The sequence below is a fragment of the Perognathus longimembris genome, chromosome 10 (genome assembly GCF_023159225.1).
Source record: "Perognathus longimembris pacificus isolate PPM17 chromosome 10, ASM2315922v1, whole genome shotgun sequence".
In the NCBI taxonomy this organism is placed as follows: Eukaryota; Metazoa; Chordata; class Mammalia; order Rodentia; family Heteromyidae; genus Perognathus; species Perognathus longimembris.
This window is the reverse complement of record NC_063170.1, coordinates 1,062,669-1,078,113: the sequence shown is the minus strand read 5'-3', so window position 1 is coordinate 1,078,113 and position 15,445 is coordinate 1,062,669. Positions and strand designations below refer to the sequence as shown.

At 67.8% G+C, this 15,445-nt stretch overlaps 2 protein-coding genes across 2 annotated transcripts; one reads left to right on the top strand and one right to left on the bottom strand.

Moving 5' to 3' along the window:
* Positions 1–6,804: 6,804 nt before the first annotated feature.
* On the top strand, positions 6,805–11,353 carry Cdt1 (chromatin licensing and DNA replication factor 1). Its single transcript, XM_048355453.1, has 10 exons — positions 6,805–7,042; positions 7,282–7,743; positions 7,822–7,970; positions 8,389–8,586; positions 8,674–8,819; positions 8,951–9,054; positions 9,280–9,468; positions 9,708–9,851; positions 9,928–10,129; positions 10,670–11,353. The coding sequence occupies exons 1-10, from the start codon at positions 6,836–6,838 to the stop codon at positions 10,831–10,833; spliced, it is 1,965 nt and encodes a 654-aa protein (XP_048211410.1). The 5' UTR covers positions 6,805–6,835; the 3' UTR covers positions 10,834–11,353.
* Positions 11,354–11,807: 454 nt separating this feature from the next.
* Positions 11,808–14,863, bottom strand: Aprt (adenine phosphoribosyltransferase). The gene is made up of 5 exons (XM_048354943.1): positions 14,743–14,863; positions 14,521–14,627; positions 12,500–12,633; positions 12,292–12,370; positions 11,808–12,172 (listed from the first exon to the last, which is right to left on the bottom strand). The coding sequence occupies exons 1-5, from the start codon at positions 14,820–14,822 to the stop codon at positions 12,030–12,032; spliced, it is 543 nt and encodes a 180-aa protein (XP_048210900.1). The 5' UTR covers positions 14,823–14,863; the 3' UTR covers positions 11,808–12,029.
* Between the last annotated feature and the right edge of the window lie 582 nt (positions 14,864–15,445).

Genomic DNA, 15,445 nt, shown 5'->3' with positions numbered 1-15,445 from the left:
AGCTCTGCCCCCACAGGCCAAGCGCCCAGCCCCCTCCTAGGCCGGTGGTGAGGGTCCTCGATGCCCCCGGAGTGGGGGGGGCAGGGGATGCTGATGTTGGGCACACACTTGGGAAATGCCCTGCACCTTCCTGTTCTTAGGCTGCATAGATTTAAACCGACCATCACAAACAACGACAGTCCCTCGCACCGTGCCCTGGCCTCCTGCCCCACCTGGGACCCTGCTCTGCCCTGGCTCAGGGCGGATCGGGAGCAGGGTCAGTGGACGGACGTGTGGCCTCTACGGCTTGGCGTGGCATGGGGCCTGGAACCTGCCCTTGGCCTCACAGCCTAGCTGTCAGCTGAGCTGTTGATCTCCCACTTTGCAACACCATCAACAGGGCCTGTGACAAATGCAACCAGGAACTGGGAGGCAGCAAGTAGCTGGGGGGTGGGGGGGAGACAGCTTAAGCCCATCGCCCCTGGGGGAAGGTGGGGTTAAGATGGCTCAGTCCAAATGAGCCGGCTGTTAGAGGTGTGTCAGTGATTTCACTCTCTGCCTGTGCCATCAAACCAGAGTTCAAGTGGACGCCATCACAAAGAGACGCTCCACATGGGCCAGAGCACCAGAAGGGCCCCACGCTGGCCAGAACCCGGGCATGACCCCACGCCGGCCAGAGCCTGATGACCCCACGCCGGCCAGAGCCTGATGACCCCACGCCGGCCAGAGGCTGACGCGCACACTGAGTGGCGAGTGGTGATGTGAGCTGCAGTGGCCCCAGCTTGCCCGCAGCCCACAGCGGTGGGGCCAAGTGCAGAGAGAGGGCCAGGACCGCATGGTCTCTGCTCTGGCCCCCCACCTTCACCCAGCCGCTCTCAGGAGCAGCCCTGGCTGCTCCACCCTCCCTCGGCGGGATCTGGCAGGCCCTGCCAGGCGCAGTGGGGGTGATGGGGGAGAGGAGGAAGCCAAGCTGCCAGCCCCACCCCCTGCCCTGATGTCCACCCCCCCACCCCGCTCCCTCCCCTTCTCTTCTGAGCTGCACCGCCTGCCTGGACCTCCCGGGGCAGGGCCTAGAGGGCTGACTGAGGCTGCCCGCACCCTTTTCCTGCCAGCCACTCTGGGTGTGGAGGCTAAGCCCAGTTGGGGCGGAGCTGAGCCGGTGTGTGTGTGTGTGTGTGTGTGTGCGCGCGCGCGTGCGCGCGCTGTCCCCCCCAACCCCCTTCCTCTTTCCTCTTCTGCAGGAAGCTCCCAGGAGGCTGTGACAGACAGGCCTGAGGCCTGTCAGAGGATCAGATGCCGCTGCTTACCACCCCCCCCCAGCTTGCTTTAGTGCTGAGGACACCCCACTGCCTCCCAGCAGAGACCCCTGGAGCGCCCTGCTGCTGGGAGGGACGGAGGCCCTCCTGGGAGCTGCAGGCTGGACCGGGAGCCAGGGGCCGTCCCTGCGCTGTGGGCTCCGGAAGGTCGCGAGCATTTGGGGCCCAGGGGTCAGGGAGTTGACTACATCCCTGCCGTCCCGACCGAGGATAATGACCGCCAACCACTCGGGCTCCCTCTCCACCTAGGGTGCCCACTCAGCACGCACGCCCTTTATGTGATCTTCTGTTACCGCGGGCCTGGTGGAGTTGTCTTTAATTATGATGGGCAGGACTGGCAACAAAGCAACACCCCCTGACGGGCAGGTGCCTCCTGCCAGCCCAACCTCGGCGGCCCAGGACCGGCCGCGTGTGGGCGAAGCTCTCACCTGGAGAGTTTCCAGGTGAACCCGGAAGAAAGAACTTGCAGCATGGGGGACCGACGGCGGCCGTGGAGTCACCCTTTCCCACAAGAGGCACCTGAGGGCCGGAGCTCCCCCCCCCCACAGGAGCGGGCAAGGCCCCCCTCCCAAGCCCCCCTCCCTCCCAGGCTGCTCCTGGAGTCGGTGCCACCCCCCCAGCGGGAGTCACCCCCACCACCTCAGCCGGGAGCCAGGAAGGCACAGAAGCCTGTGGGAAGCGCCAGGCTGAGGACGCGCTGGGAAGGAAGTTGGGAGCGTCGTTCTGTCCTCAGACTGCAGAGGCCATGGCCCACGGCCCCCTGCCCGGCTGTGTTCCACCCCAGCGGGGCAGGAAGCCCCGAGGGCCGGGGCCTTCCTCCTTCCCTCCTGGGCGCCCCACTTCCTCAGCGTGGCAGGGGCGGGGGGAGGGGAGGGCCTGCTCCAGCTCCCCGTCCCCCTGTGCGGGCCTGGGGAGGGAGGGGGATTTGGGCACGGTCCCCTGCCGGGCTTGTCCAGCCTCCTCCGGGCCTTCTGCTGCCCGGCCCGTGCTCCACACAGCCCAGAGCCCCCGATGAGATGGCCGCTCCCTCCCCAGCAGCCCCAAGAGGAAGTTCAGAGCCCTTCATGGTTTTCAGTCCTTCCTGGTTTGGCCGCCACATGCCACATCACCCCAGCCTGGCAGACATGAGTGTCCCGGGGTCACGGGGGCATCCCAGGGTTCTGCCTCCCCGCCCCCTCCCGCCCCCGCCGCCTCTGGTCTGGAAGCTGCTCTTCCTTCTGGATGGAAACCTCGGGGTCCACAAGGTCCTGTCTCCCAGGCCAGGCCCGTCGCGGCCGGCACCCCTCCCAACCCTGCCAGCTCGCGTTCCTCCAGCGCTGCCTGCAGGACAGGCACCCCGCCAGGCCCGCCGGGTGCGCGCCGGGGGAGGCCAGGCCCGCTGAGCCCCGCCAGGCCCGCCGGGGACGCGCCGGGGGAGGCCAGGCCCGCCGGGGACGCGCCGGGGGAGGCCAGGCCCGCCGAGCCCGCCGGGGACGCGCCGGGGGAGGCCAGGCCCACCAAGCCCGCCGGGGACGCGCCGGGGGAGGCCAGGCCCGCCGGGGACGCGCCGGGGGAGGCCAGGCCCGCCGAGGTGCCGGGGACGCGCCGGGGGAGGCCAGGCCCGCCGGGTGCGCGCCGGGGGAGGCCAGGCCCGCCGGGGACGCGCCGGGGGAGGCCAGGCCCGCCGGGGATGCGCCGGGGGAGGCCAGGCCACACGTCGGGGCCCTGCACAACGGGGCACTTGGCCTCATCTTTTGTCCGATTGTTCTAGACAAGGCTGTCTGGGTAGCCCAGGCTGGCCTGGAACTTGAGGTCCTGCCGCTCAGCCCCTAGAGTTCTGGGACGATCGCTGCAGGCGCAGGGCTGCTCTGACCTCATCTCGAGCGCCGTCGGCCCTCGATCCGCAAGCCGCCCGCGGGCTTTGCGCGGTCACTGTCCGCAGCCTCTGCTCCCGGGCAGAGCGACGGAGCAGCGCTCGCGGCCCGCTCGCCGTCCAGGCAGCCGAGCCTCGGTGGCTCAGGAGCCGTCCTGGCTCCACGTGTGGCGGGCTGGGCACGGTTCTGCCGCCAGTGGGCACCGTGCGAAGCCCACGTCGCCCCTGCCCGCTCCCCCGTGCCCACTGTGGGCAGAGCCGAGGACCTGGCTCGGCATCCTCACCGCCCTCCAGGGCCACCGGGCCCCGGCCGGGCACCTGTGTCGGCAGGAGTGGCCGGCACAGGGGGCTGGAGCTCTGGACTTTGAGCTTCTTTGGCTGCCTTGCTCAGCTGGTGCTCTCCCTCGTGAGCCACACCCAGCTCAGCCTTTTGTTGATTATTTTGGAGATGGACTCTCCTCCTTCGTCCGGTTTTGTATCTCGGCCTCCTGAGTAGCTAGGCTTATAGGCATGAGCCACCGACACCCAGCTATAGGCTTATGCAGAATGATAATGATGGTGGTGATGCTAGGAAAAAATGTGAAGTATCTGATTAAGAAGTTTTATATTGGGGCCTGGAATATGGCCCAGGGGTAAAAGTGCTTGCCTTGTATTCATGAAGCCCTGGGTTCGATTCCTCAGCACCACATATGTAGAAAAGGCCAGAAGCGGCGCTGTGGCTCAAGTGGCGGAGTGCTAGCCTTGAGCGGGAAGAAGCCAGGGGCAGTGCTCAGGCCCTGAGTCCAAGGCCCAGGACTGGCAAAAAACAAAGACAGAACAAAACAAGAAATTTTATATTGATTGTGTTGAAAGACAACAACCTTGTAAAAGCTCTTCCCTTTTCTGTGTGCTGATACTGGGGCTTGAACTCAGGGCCCCACGCTCCACGCTGGCTTACTGTGCTCCATGTGGTCACTCTATCACTTGAGCCACGCCTTCACTTCTAGCTCTTCACTGGCTAATTGGAGATACGAGTCTCTCACAGACTTCTCTGCAGGGTTTGGCTTCAAGCCATGACCCTCAGATCTCAGCTTCCAGAGTAGCTGGGACTACAGGCGTGAGCCACCAGCGCCTGCTCCCACTGCATTTCTATTGGGCTAGATGTTCACACCGGGGTTGACAAAGTCAACCCTCTTCCCATCCTGATCCTCTCTGAGACCAAGTGTGGCAACCTTTGTCATCACTGAGACAAACAGGAGACACTCAGCTCCTTTCCCCAGGATCCTCACTGCCTGCAGGCTCCACGAGATCTTGCGGTGCAGGCGGGAAGCTGAGGTTGGGTAGGAGACAGCAGGGTCACTCTCCCGTGGACAGCAGTAGTGTCTTCTCCACCTCCCTTCCTTGTCCCATGGATGGCAATTCCAGGGGTGTCTGGCAGGGGATTCTGGCCGAGACCCAGAGGCCTTCACGGAAGGTGAGGCTCGTCTGGACTTGGCTGCGGCCCCGGAGTACAAGCCAAGGCTGGGAGCCGCTCAGTCCGCCGCTCTCCCGTGGCTGCGGGGACCGACCGGCTCACAGCAAGACCCAGAGCATGCAGTGCTCAGCAGCAGCAGCAGCTGCTTCCGGTCTGAACCTTTGCAGGAGGGCAATCCACTGAGAGGTGAAAGTGGGGTGCCACCCAGCTTGCTGGCTCCCCAGCTCTGCACCCCGAGTCTTGGCTTCTTGACCCCCATGTAGGACACTAGGCGGTGGCTCACTCCGGGGTGAGGCTCAGAGAGTGTGACAGCCTCGCGGAAGCGGGGCTGTGCCTACAGAAAGCCCAGCGGTTTCATAAAATGGCTTTGAGAGCCGGGAGGTGCTGCCCGATTTGGGGTTGTGGTTATATGAGAATTATTAGCATACGCGTGCACAGCACAGCCCGGAGCCGGGAGGAGGAAGGGTCCCCAGTACAGGTGGGGCCCCTGACCCCACCACTGTGGAAAGCGATTTCCCCAGGAGCTCCGAGGCCAAGCCTCTCCAGGCCGGCTCTCCAGTGATGCTAAACTACTGCACGGCCGCGGGGCTGCGCCCTGTCCTCCGGAACGGACACTGGCCATGCCCCAGGTAAGGTCCTGAGGCCTGGAAGCACTGGACGTCCCGATGCCCGGTCACGCGTGACAGCCAGCCACTCCTCGGAGCTCCCGACCCTCACCCCACAGGGACCCCACTGGCTCCCGGTCTGTGGGCGAGGCCTCCAGAGGCTCCGCAGCTGCCGCCCTGTGCTCCTGTCCTGACCCACGAGGGCGGCGAGCAGTGTCGGGCACAGGATGCAGTGCAGGAGGCGGCGAGAAAGGGCACAGCAGGGAGAAACGGCAGATCACAGCAGGGCGGGGGGATGCAGTGCAGGGGGCGGGATGGGAGGCAGTGTAGGGGGCGGGATGGGAGGCAGTTGAGGGGGGCGGGATGGGACACAGCAGGGCGGGATGCAGTGCAGGGGGGCGGGACGGGGCACAGTGCAGGGGGGCGGGATGGGGCACAGGAGGGCGGGGCGCAGTGCAGGGGGGCGGGACGGGGCACAGGAGGGCGGGGCGCAGTGCAGGAGGGTGGGGTGCATTGCAGGAGGGCGGGACGGGGCACAGGAGGGCGGGGTGCAGTGCAGGGGGGCGGGACGGGCATGGGAGGGCGGGGCGTAGTACAGGGGGGCGGGACGGGGCATGGGAGGGCGGTGCGTAGTACAGGGGGGCGGGACGGGGCACAGGAGGGCGGGGCGTAGTATAGGGGGGCGGGACGGGGCACAGGAGGGCGGGATGCAGTGCAGGGGGCGGGACGGGGCACGGGAGGGCGGGGCGTAGTGCAGGGGGGCGGGACGGGGCACAGGAGGGCGGGGCGTAGTATAGGGGGGCGGGACGGGGCACGGGAGGGCGGGGCGCAGTGCAGGGGGCGGGACGGGGCACGGGAGGGCGGGGCGCAGTGTAGGGGGGCGGGACGGGGCACAGGAGGACGGGGCACAGTGCAGGGGGGCGGGACGGGGCACAGGAGGGCGGGGCGTAGTATAGGGGGGCGGGACGGGGCACGGGAGGGCGGGGCGCAGTGCAGGGGGCGGGACGGGGCACGGGAGGGCGGGGCGCAGTGCAGGGGGGCGGGACGGGGCACAGCAGGGCGGGGCGCAGTGCAGGGGGGCGGGACGGCGCACGGGAGGGCGGGGCGCAGTGCAGGGGGCGGGACGGGGCACGGCAGGGCGGGGCTGCACTTGGGCTGGGGGGGTGCGTGCCGGGGATCGAGGCCCGGGCAGTGCCCGAGTCGTCAAGGGGCAGCAGGGCCAGGGCGCGGGCCTGGGGGTCGCCCTCCGACCGCGCGGTCCGGCCTGCGGCGCCTCCGGAGACCCCGGGGACCCCAACCCTACTCGGACGCCGCACCAAGTTCAGGGACTGAGTGCAAACCGCACGCGGGACCCGGAAGCCAGGGCCGCGGCCCGGCCGGAGGCGCGCGGAAACGACGCCCGAGGCGCCCGTGCGGCGGCCCGGTCGGGCACGACTGCGCACGCGCCGGGCTCGCTCGACCGCGCGGAGCGGCCCCCGCGCCCGTGCGCACGCGCCACGCCGCGCACCCAGCGCGCAGGCGCCCGCCGCTCTTTCCGGTCCCGCCCTCGTGCGCCTCGCTCATTGGCGCGGGCGGCGGAAGCCGCGCGGAAACCGCGCGAAAGCGGCGAGCGCCCGCTCCTTCTCCCGCCATGGCGCAGCGGCGGCTCACCGACTTCTTCGCGCGCCGCCGTCCCGGCCCCGCCGCGCGGCGGGCCAAGCCGGCCTGCCGCACCCCGAGCCCCGCGGGGCCCGCGGCTCCCGCCTCCGCCCCGCGCGGCGGCCGCAAGCGCGCCCGGGCCCCCGCCGCGCCCGGGAGCGACCCGCCCGCGCGCCGGAGGCTGCGGCTGCCGGACTCGGTGAGGCGGGGCGGGCGAGCCGGGGTGAGCGCGGCGGGGGCGCCGGGGAGCGCGGGGGGAAGGCCAGGCCGGGGGGGGGGCGGGCGGAGCGGGGGGCCCGCGGGCGGGGACGGCCCCCCTTGCCTGCCAGGCTGGGTCTGGGCGCCCTCGGCCCCGCCTGGCCCGGGGGTCTATTAACCGACTCCGTGCCCGACTCCGTTCCTGCCTGCACTCACCGCGCTTGCTTTTCTTCTCGCCAGGATTCCTGTTCCGGCTCCCTTGACGTCCTCAGCCCCCAAGATGTTCCCGTATCCCCAGAGGTCCCCGGCCCCCAAGATGTCCCCGTATCCCCAGAGGTCCTCAGCCCCCAAGAGGTCCCCGTATCCCCAGAGGACCCCGTTCCCCAAGATGTTCCCAGGTCCGCAGAGGCCCCCGGCCCCCAAGATGTCCCCGTATCCCCAGAGGCCCCCGGCCCCCAAGATGTCCCCGTATCCCCAGAGGCCCCCGGCCCCCAAGATGTCCCCGTATCCCCAGAGGCCCCCGGCCCCCAAGATGTCCCCGTATCCCCAGAGGTCCCCGGTCCCCAAGATGTCCCCAGATCTCCAGTTGCCTCCAGTCCCCTGGCTGCCCCGGGTTCCACACACCCGTCACTGGGCAAGAGGACCAGGAAAGCTACAGCTGCAGCAGGCCCACTGCCCCACTCCAAGACCCACCGGGGAGAGGTGAGGCGGCTCGGCCAGGGCAGGTTGTGGGAGGTTCTGTGGGGCGACTGCCTGCCCTGACACCACCCGTGTCCCCAGGTCTCCTCTAAGGACTCCGTCTCCGAGCTGCGGGCCTGCCTGAAGCGGGTACGGGAGGTGGGTGCGCGAGCCCGGGCGCTGAGGGCCAGAGCCCAGAAGGATGCTGAGGAGGTTCTTAGTCCCGAGGCTGGGCACCCTGCAGAGCCGTGGTGAGTCCCGGGGGGCTGTTGTATGTCTGAGGACAGGCTGGCGGGAGGCACTGCAGGGCCAGAGATGATGGGCCTGGGAACAACTACTCCTTGCAGGGAGACAACTGGGGTGGCTGGCTGACAGACCCCCATGCCTGCTTGCCAGCTGGGGGTAGACATTCCTGCCCTAGCGGGTCCCGAGTGCCGCGCGCAGCCCGGGGGTTCACTGTTCACATGGCCTCCACCTGGTCTGGGTCAGGTCACTGGGCAGGCGTGGGGGGACGGGTTGGCGGAGCAGGAATGCGGCTCGTGGCTCGTTCCCTAGCACGGGCCTTGCCGGCAGGCAGTGGGCGTTCCAGGGCCTGGGGCAGTCCTGACCCCTTGGCCTGCCGCTGGGCACTGGGAGGGGCGTGTGGTCTCACGAGCGCTCCCCCCACAGTGGCGAGGAGGCTCCTGCCTACGAGCGCTTCCACGCCCTGGCCCAGCCTGGGCCCCCGGGCCTCGTGCTGCCCTACAAGTACCAGGTGCTGGCCCAGATGTTTCACAGCATGGACACCATCGTGGGCATGCTTCACAACCGCTCGGAGACAGCGACCTTCGCCAAGGTCAAGCAGGGAGTGCAGGACATGATGCGCAAGTGAGTGGCCTGTGTGGCTGGGCTCTGCCTGCCCTCAGCATCTGGCCCAGCCCGCCAGTTCCTTCTGACCCAGCGTCTCCTCCGCAGACGCTTTGAGGAGCGCAACGTGGGCCAGATCAGAACCGTGTACCCCGAGTCCTACTGCTTCCGGCAGGAGCGCAACGTCCCCACCTTCAAGGATGGCGTCAGGCGATCCGATTACCAGCTCACCATTGAGCCAGTGCTGGACGAGGGTGAGCTCGGGCCTGGCCTCGGCCACGTGGCCCACACGCGGGGAGGATGGCACGGGTGCCGGCCCCACGCCTGGTGTCTGGCCCTGGCTGTGGCTGGGTGAGCCGGGGGCTCAGATGGACTCTCTCCTCAGAGCCCGGTGGAGGTGGCGCCCCCCAGCTCACAGCCGCACGCCTCCTGCACCGGAGACAGGTCTTCAGCCAGAACCTGGTGAGGCGTGTCAAGGAGCACCACAAGGTCAGTGGGCTGCCCTGTCAGCAGGCAGTGTTCTGGAAGGTGGAGAGGAGAGGCTGGGTACCTGCTGATGGGACCTGGAGCCCAGCTGGGGGCCTCAGGACCAAGCAGAAGCTCTGGTGCAGTTAGGGCTGCCGGGGTGCAGGGCTCAGGCGAGTGGAGTGGTTTCCCCAGGGCCACCATGGAGCTGGAGCCAGTACAGCAGCCTCAGGCCCGCCCCTCCCGCAGGTCTTCTTAGCCTCCTTGAACCCTCCCATGGTGGTGCCCGAGGACCAGCTGAGGCGCTGGCACCCGCGCTTCAATGTGGACCAGGTCCCCGACATTGAGCCGGCAGAGCTGCCCCAGCCGCCCGCTACAGAGCAGCTGAGCACTGCCCAGGAGGTGCTGGCCCGTGCCCGCAGCTTCATGTCGCCCAAGGTGAGGCTGGCCTGGCTCTGACCCGGCCCTTTACTGGGGTGGGGGCGAGCTGGCCACCCTTGGGTGCCTTCTGCCCCTGGCTGGGCAGAGGCCTAGGGGTACCAGGACGCCCAGTCGCCTGTGCACATGGGGAGACGCGGAGGAGCGTGGGCCACTGGTGTGCTGGGAGGCCGGGCAGGAATCCACGCAGGGCTGGGGCCCCCTCACTCGCAACTTCTCTGCCCCGTGCTCCCCCGCAGATGGAGAAGGCCTTGAGTCAGCTGGCCCTGCACTCAGCCCAGCCTGCCACCCCGCCAGCTGCCCTGCAGGCCACGCCGCCAGCCCCCTCCCCTGCTGCCTCCCCCAGCGCTCTGAAAGGCGTGTCCCTGGCCCTCCTGGAGCGCGTGAGTGCCGTGGTGGGCGGGGGGGGGGGGGGGAACCATGGCCGTCCCTAGCTGCTGCTGACTGCTCCCTCTGCAGATCCGCGCCAAGGAGGCCCAGAAGCAGCTAGCACAGATGACGCGGCAGCCGGAGCAGGAGCTGCGCTTGCGGCGGCTGGAGCGGCTGCCGGAGCTGGCTCGCGTGCTGCGCAGCATCTTCGTGTCTGAGCGAAGGCCGGCACTCACCATGGAGGTGGCCTGTGCCAGGATGGTGGGCAGCTGCCCTGCCCCCATGAGCCCAGGTATGTGCTGTGGCCTCGGGGATCCGCACACAGGTCCTCCTGTGGAAAGCTGGGTGCTTGGGCCTGTCTCTGTTCCCAGGTGTCTGTGTGGATTGTTCATTGCCCAGGTGCGCCCCGTACCTGGTTTGAGTGCCCAGCTCCTGCAGCTTCCCGGCCTTCTTGTGGCCTGACCCTCAAGAGCCCCATGCCCTGTTGTCCTCTGACTTCCTGCTAGCCAAGGACTATGAGCTCCAGGCTTCTGGCCTAGTACTTGCAGGAAACCAGCTGCCTTAGGCCTTTACTGGGCATGTGTCGTCCCCCCTCCCCCCATGTGCTCCAGCTCAGCCGGAGTCTGCCCTGTCCATGCTTACGTGCTTCCTAGCTTTGGGGGTCCTGCCCAGGAAACCCAGGCCTGGCTGCCAGGCCCAGTTTACGTTGCAGGTACTCTTGCCTTTATAAAACGGGTTCAGGCCCAGCCCGATTGAAGGTTGTGGCTGGCTGTGCCAAGGCTCAGGCACGTGGCATACTGGGACTGCAACCTCAAGCTGCTTCTCTTTGCAGGTGAGATGGAGAAGCACCTGCTGCTCCTATCGGAGCTGCTGCCGGACTGGCTTAGTCTGCACCAAATCCGCACGGACACCTATGTCAAGCTGGACAAGGCCGCTGACCTGGCTGGCATCACTGCGCGGCTGGCCCGCCAGGCCCGTGTGGAGGGGCTTAGCTGAAGGCTGCCACGAGAGTTCTCCATGCGCATGCTTGCTCTCTTCACGGGTGGGAGCAGAGGGCTTTGTCTTTGCTGCTGTGGCAGGCGAGCCCAAAGTCATGAGAGGAGGCGATTGTCACGGGTACCCTCCAGATGTCCACTCCTGGAGCACACTGACCTCAGGGTGGAGGGACATTCGCGTCTGTCCCCAAGGCCTGTGGGTGGCCTCCACCTTGAGCCACTCCACATTCAAGGTCATCTAAGGTGAAGGTCCAAGTGGAGCTGACAGAGCTTAACCCAGAGCTGTCTGACGTTGACATGGAGAACTTGAAGACGTGGCTAGGTTTGAGAGCAATTAATGACAAAGGTCTAACACTGATAAAGTCAGACCACTTGCGGCATGTCTAGTGATCATGAGTATTTTAAAGCGAGCTTTCCTATTTTCAATATCTAAAACCTCAGCAAGAAAACCTGATTTTCAATCTTAGCTTTTTATAAGGCTGACCCATACAAAATTTCCAAATAAAAGCTTGTCACCAAGAGGACCACTAGATTTCTTTAAATGTTGGCCACACTGAGGTCTCAGAGCAGCAAATTGGGGTGAAAGGTTTACTGAAGATCATCTTGAAGCTGATGTTGATGGTTCATGCCTGTAATGAATCCTAGCTACTCAGGAGGATTGCGGTTCAGAGCCTCTACTTGATCCAGAAAAAGGCAGGAGTGGTGCTGTAGCTCAGGTGGTAGAATGCGAGCCTTGAGCAAAAAGAAGCTCAGGGACAGCATCCAGGCCCCATGACTGGCCCCCCATCCTTGGAAAGTGAAGACTTCAGGGAAGGCGATTCTGATGGCCTCTGCCTGAGGTCCCTGGGTAGAGGTGCTGTCCCTACCAGGCAAAAGCCTGTTCACAGCTGGGGCTGCTATTGCCTGGGCTGGGGTCTGGGTCTGTACTGGTCCCAGGCCTCCAGCCCTGGACCACAAGACACATGGACACGTGAGGTGTGCAGGAGCTCTTTACTGTGACACTGCTGTTTGTTCCTGGACCTGGAGCAGGTGTCTGCTCCTGGGACTTCAGGAAGGCCCTGCGGTGGCTATGACAACGGGAGCCCCACAGGTAAAAGGTCACTGGTTACTGCAGGGTTCCTCGGAGGTCACTTAAGGCACAGAGGCTGAGCCAGTCTTGTCCCACGCCGGTGAAGGTGGGTTTGAGATGGTGTCCGGTCACTCATATTGCAGGAGAGAGAAGAAGGGCACCGGCCCCAGCTTCTCCCTGCCCTTGAGCGAGGTCAGCTCCACGAGGGTCACACACTCCAGCACCTCGGCTCGCAGCTGACCCAGCAGCTCACAGGCTGCTCGCATCGTTCCTGTGGGTGCAGTGGGGCCTTAGCTCTAACCTGCGGGCATGGGGGGAGGGAAGTGGCCGGCAGCGAGCTGCTAACGCTGAGCTCCTGGGGCCTTGCGGTCTGTTCTGGGGAAGTCTTACCACCAGTGGCCAGCAGGTCATCCACCACCACCACCTTCTGCCCGGGCTCCAGGGCATCCTTCTGGATTTCCAGCTCAGCCTGTGTACAGGAATAGGGCACTGTAGAGCCTGAGAGCCAACAGGTGGCCCCCCGGGCTTCCTCAGTGAGCCTGGCCTGGCTCCCCAGGGAACCGAGGAACACTGGGTGGTGACTCCCCCATCCGCTCACCTGGCCGTACTCCAGCGCATAGGAGACAGACACGGTGGGGCCCGGCAGCTTTCCTCGCTTCCTGATGAGCACGCAGCCCAGCCCCAGCTCCTGGGCCAGCGAGGGGCCAAACAGGAAGCCCCTGGAGTCCAGGCCTGCGGGTGGGGAGGGGTCCTGTGGCAGAGCAGCCAGGGTGGGGACCCCACAGGCCAGGATGGAGGAACATGGTGGGAAAGGGAACCGACTACAAGGCCACTGACTACCAGTACAGCCACAACTCTACTTCCAATTTTTTTTGCTGATTAAAGAGTGAAGGGCTGACTCCTATTCCCCTGGGTCAAGCCAAGTGCCAGGTGCCTATTCACCTGCTTGCCTGCAGGTGCCTGCAGGCCATTCCAACCGGGGCTCAGCGAGGGCCCCTGGTGAGCCTTCCACTCTGGGGCTGGCTAAGAACCCCGCCCTTGGCCCCCAGGAGACCACAGCCCATTTTTTATTTTCTGCTTCCTTGTTAGGATCCATACAAACCCGGCCCCAATCTAGTCCCTCATTCAACCACAACCTCCAGATCGGAGGGAAGGTCTGTTCTGCCCTCAATGGCAATAAACAGTCCCAGCCTGTTCACGATTGCACCCAGACTATTCCCTTTCCTTTCTCCATGTTCCTAACAAGAGTCTCACTGACGTTTCTGCCCATGTTGGTTTTGAACTGTGATCTTGGCATCTCAGCCTCCTTAGTGGTTAGACTGCACACTGAGCCAAAGCCAGGCTGTGCTATGGACCTGACAGGACCCATCAGGAGACCCCCGTGCTGGCCCCCTCTCCCCGCATCCTCTGGGAGCTTCTCACTGCTCCCTGACCTGCAGCTGCCGCTTCTGGTATGTAGTGTGCACCATGACCGGCACACAGCAGACAGGCAGGTGACAACTACACTTGCCCAGGCGAACGGGATGGAAAGGGAGACCCCGTAAACTAGGTAGACAACAGGCAGCAAGCTCTAGAGGGGCAGTGGTGGGCGGGTGGGGAGGCCGCGGGGCCCAGTCAGCCAGGACGCACCCAGCAGCAGGATGGGGCGGGGGAGGCGGCGGCTCTAGTCTAGACCCACGAGGTCACCCTGAGCATGGAGAGCCCGGCCGGGCGCAACGAGGGAACCGCCGGCACACCTGGGGGCCGCGGCACCCCGGGGTCAGCGGGGACATCCCGGCTTCATCCCAGAGAGAAGGGCCCCCGTGGAAAGAAGCCAGGGGACAGGGGTCAGAGGGCGGAGGCTGCGGGGCAGAAGCCCGAGCCCTCCCGTGGAGGAACAGGACGGGACGGGGCGGGGCGGGGCCCGGGCCCCGCGGGCTGGGAGCCCGGACAGGGCGGTGAGGAGCCGGGCCCGGGCCCGGGACCCACGAGCTGGGGAGACGGGACGGGGCGGGGCGGGGCGGGGCCCAGGACCCGCGGGCTGGGAGCCCGGACAGGGCGGTGAGGAGCCGGGCCCGGGACCCGCAGGCTGGGGAGACGGGACGGGACGGGGCGGGGCGGGGCCCGGGCCCCGCGGGCTGGGAGCCCGGACAGGGCGGTGAGGAGCCGGGCCCGGGACCCGCAGGCTGGGGAGACGGGACGGGACGGGGCGGGGCGGGGCCCGGGCCCCGCGGGCTGGGAGCCCGGACAGGGCGGTGAGGAGCCGGGCCCGGGACCCGCAGGCTGGGGAGACGGGACGGGACGGGGCGGGGCGGGGCCCGGGCCCCGCGGGCTGGGAGCCCGGACAGGGCGGTGAGGAGCCGGGCCCGGGACCCGCAGGCTGGGGAGACGGGACGGGACGGGGCGGGGCGGGGCCCGGGGCCCCGCGGGCTGGGAGCCCGGACAGGGCGGTGAGGAGCCGGGCCCGGGACCCGCAGGCTGGGGAGACGGGACGGGACGGGGCGGGGCGGGGCCCGGGCCCCGCGGGCTGGGAGCCCGGACAGGGCGGTGAGGAGCCGGGTCCGGGCCCCGGGCCCCGCGGGCTGGGGAGACGGGACGGGGCGGGGCGGGGCCCGGGCCCGACCCCGACCGGCCACTCGCCTGCGATGTAGTCGATCCGGCTGCCGTGCGTGGCTCTCAGGTGGCCGGCCAGGAGACGGATGGAGGCGCGGAAGGAGTCGGGGTCTTTCAGGAGCGGCGTGATGTCCCTGGACGGAGGAGGCTGGTGACCGGGGGCCGACGCAGGGGGCCCGAAGGATCCCCGCGCCGCCCGCGCGCCGGCGCCCGGGGCCCGGAGCCCGGCGCCGCCGCTCGCGCTCGCACCTGAACAGCACGCCGGGGATGGGGAAGTCGGGGAAGCTGCGGATGCGCCGCGCCACCAGCTGCAGCTCCGAGTCCGCCATAGCGGCGTGGTGAGGTGGGGGACGCTGGGGGGAAGCGGGAGGCGGGCCTGCGCGCGAGGGGCGGGGCCTGCGCGGAAGGGGCGGGGCCGAACGGTGGGGCCGGGGCTCCGGGCGGGGCGTCGTCGGGGGTGGGGCTCTCGGAGCTGCGTGGCGCCGCTGGGGCCCGGGCTCCGCGGCACGTCACCGAGGGCGGGGGCTCCGCGGCTGGGCGTGGCGTCTCGGGGGGCGGGGGCTCCGCGGCTGGGCGTGGCGCCCGGGGGCGGGGCTCCGCGGCTGGGCGTGGCGTCTCGGGGGGCGGGGCTCCGCGGCGGGAAGGGACGCTATTTCACCCAAGGGAGTGGGGGCCAAAGTGCGCGCCCTGCGCTCGGCTCCGGCAGCCCGGCCGCCCCGCTGGCACGGGGCGGGGGGGGTGGGGGGGCCACGGGGGCCGGGGCCGCCCAGGGCCCGCGTCACAGGCTCAGCTGAGGGCGGCTGGCCGGCCAGGACACAGTGAGCAGACCCCCTTCCCTTGGCAGAGCTGTGGCCCTCGCCTCGAGGTGGGCAAGGCCACAGCCTTCACGGACCCGGGACCCCGGCCCACCGGGCCTGCAGCACCACTGCTCCCACGGCCTCCTTTATACAAA